At 41.7% G+C, this 3,142-nt stretch overlaps 1 protein-coding gene across 1 annotated transcript; it reads left to right on the top strand.

Annotated features, from left to right (window-relative positions):
- Window positions 1-112: 112 nt before the first annotated feature.
- Window positions 113-982, top strand: LACBIDRAFT_335119 (uncharacterized protein; the record flags this gene model as incomplete). Its single annotated transcript, XM_001890004.1, has 3 exons — window positions 113-288; window positions 369-437; window positions 661-982. 3 exons carry the CDS (start codon window positions 113-115, stop codon window positions 980-982), a joined length of 567 nt encoding a protein of 188 aa, XP_001890039.1.
- Window positions 983-3,142: the final 2,160 nt, after the last annotated feature.

Raw genomic sequence — 3,142 nt, 5'->3', positions numbered from 1 at the left:
GTTTCGTCGTCGTCGTCGTGTTTCGTCGTCGTCGCATTTCGTCGTCGTCGCATTTCGTCATGCTCACGTGTCGTCGTTGTCGCCGTCCTCATGTGTTGGTGTCGTCGTCCTCATGTGCCGTGCATGGGTGGTTGCTGGCATCGTGCCTGTCGTGGTGAGAACGGAGGAATGGGGTGGTGGGGCATACGTACCCCTTGCCCATGACGTTGCCACGTCATGGGCGTTGTCCCTCGTCCTTGGTCCATCGTTCCGTGCTGGGGGTGTCGTTGTCGTTAGCGTGGGCGTCGTGTGCGTCGTTAGCATGGGCGTGGGCGTGGGCGTCGTGGGCGTCGTGGGCGGTGTTGAGATGTGAATGGTGGTGGTGGAAGGGAAAGGGATGGTCACGGCAGTGTGACCATCCCACAAACAGGCGACGTGACGATATGGCACGCCCTCAAGTAAGTCACGTGACCTCACCCCGCAGACTGAACAAAATCATAAATCCTTATTGCAGCTATCACTGACCCACACTATATGTAAATTATAACATTTCCATTCATTGATCAATTAGTCTATTTTCGCTTTTTTAGTAGTATTCATATATAATAATAATAATATGCTGGAATGACTGGAATCCACTGGAATCCACTGGACTCCACTGGACTCTGACTGGACTCATAGTCCACTGGACTGGGACTGGACTCAGGAAAGTGGCTGGCAGTCCAGTGGGAGTCCAGTGGACTGGACTGGACTGGACTGGACTGGACTCCAGTGGACTGGGCATTCTGCCAGCCAATCTGGCCTGGTAAGAGGGCCACTGGAATCCACTGGAATCCACTGGAGTCCACTGGAGTCCACTGGAGTCCATATGGATTACGTGGGGGAGGGTAAAGACCTCCCTGGTACTCGGAAATTCCTACTGGATTCCAAGTGGACTCCTACTGGACTCCTTGTACTGGACTCCACTATACCCATTCCTTGTGATTTGGGATCATTCCAGTAGGAATCTACTAGGACTCCAGTAGGACTGAGATGCAAAATTTGTATGGTGTTCAGGCAATATGAAATTGGCTGGAGTCCTAGTAGAATCCAGTAGGAGTCCGGGATTCCAGTAGGAGTCCAGTAGGAATAGGTGGGGGAGTGTAAAGAGCTCCAAATAGACCACAAAAAGTCAGACATGGACTACAAGTTTACTGATAGACTACAAAAGACTAGTTGGACTTGGACTACAAAGTTGACTAATAGACTACAAAAAGTTGGACATAGACTACAAAGTTTACTGATATCCTTGATTACTGTTATTGACAATCCACTTTTTTCGTTACAAAAATCTGTAGTGTCCGCTTTTTTGCACTACAAAAGTTTGCAGTGTCTGCTTTTTTCATTACAACAGTCTGTAATGTCCTCTTTTTGAGACTTCATTTTGCAGTGTCTGCTTTTTTGGACTACAAAATTTTGCAGTGTCCGCTTTTTTCATTACAAAAGTCTGTAGTGTTTGCTTTTAGGACTACAAAAGTTAGTAGTGTCTGCTTTTTAAGACTACAAAGTTTGTAGTGTCTGCTTTTTGCACTAGAAAAGTTTGTAGTCCACTTGTTTAGCTGATTGATTCTAGCTTTTTTGGAATACAAAAGTTTGTACTCTGCTTTTTCACTATAAAAGTCTGTAGTGTCCACTTTTTGAGCCTACAAAAGTTTGCAGTGTCTGCCTTTTCATTACAAAAGTTAGTAGTGTCTGTCAGCTTGTAGTGTCTGCTTTTTGACACTACAAAGGTTTATGGCCTCGTTTTCTGACATGTAGTTTGTATGTGTATATCTTCATGGGCATATGGTTGATTTGTGGTCTGGTTGACATGTAGTTTGAATGTCCTTGACTATGTATGTATATGTTCATGGGCATATGGTTGAAGGATTGAAAGGCTATTCTATCCTTTCATACTGTCCTATCTCCAAGCATAATCAACTTCTTTGAGGGCTACAGTACTCTATAGATCATGGTCTGATTGGTCCTCAGAAGTGTCATTACATTCAATCCCAATGTTAGGTTATGATGCAAAAGGTCACCTAAGTCAAGTTGTCTTTTTCCTGAATCCTAAATGACAATTGACAAAGAGACATGACCCTACTGCCCTTTATCATTCATTCACTATTGGTAGTAGCCTAGAATCAATCAGCTAAACAAGTGGACTACAAACTTTTCTAGTGCAAAAGGAGACACTACAAACTTTGCAGTCTTAAAAAGCAGACACTACTAACTTTTGTAGTCTAAAAAAGCAAACACTACAGACTTCTGTAATGAAAAAAGTGGATTGTCAATAACAGTAATTAAGGGTATCAGTAACTAACTTTTTGTAGTCTATTAATAAACTTTGTAGTCCAAGTCCAACTTCTGTAGTCTTTTGTAGTCTATCAGTAAACTTGTAGTCCATGTCTGACTCTTTGTGGTCTTTGTAGTCACCTTAAACAAGGGACGATCAGGCAATTAAGTGAAGCCCTTGACAGATTCTGTGACAAAGTAATCATTTTTGCATCAGTTATGTAATTACAACAAACCAATGGGAATTTTTTCATTCTGACCATATGTCTGCCAATTGTCCAAGGGGGGCTGACAGGAAAAAAACAATTAATGTGCTTATTGTTTGAATTTGCCCACAACTGTGTTACCTAGGTGAAGCTTTGCAAAAAAATAAAAGTTTTTCCTATTGCCAAAGAGACAGACTGAAGTGTTCCTGAAATTTGTTATGTTTACTAATTTGAATCCTTCCCAGCCTTTTGTCCTGTGGATGTACCTCAAGACACATTTTAAAAGTAATTACAACATTTTCTTTACATCTGGACGTCACCTTTGCATGATAGGCAAACATGCCATCAATATAAAAAATCTCCCATAAGTCTGTGTTAATTACATAAGAGGTGCAAAAATGATTAGTTTGTCATGCAATCTGTCAAAGGCTTTGCTTAGCTACCTGATCATCCCTTGTTTAAGGTAAGTCTACTAGTACACTTTGTAGTCCATAACTGACTTTTGTAGTCTACCTGCAATCTTTTGTAATATGTCAGTGTGAATTTACCTGTTAGGGTATGCACCTTCCATTTTTGGTCATTTTTCCCACGATACAAGAATTGTAGCCCTTTCTCTTAGCTTTCTAAATGTGTTGAAATCATTT

The sequence above is a fragment of the Laccaria bicolor genome, genomic scaffold (assembly GCF_000143565.1).
Source record: "Laccaria bicolor S238N-H82 LACBIscaffold_77 genomic scaffold, whole genome shotgun sequence".
In the NCBI taxonomy this organism is placed as follows: Eukaryota; Fungi; Basidiomycota; class Agaricomycetes; order Agaricales; family Hydnangiaceae; genus Laccaria; species Laccaria bicolor.
The sequence above is the reverse complement of the archived record's forward strand: the minus strand, read 5'-3'. Positions and strand labels throughout refer to the sequence as shown.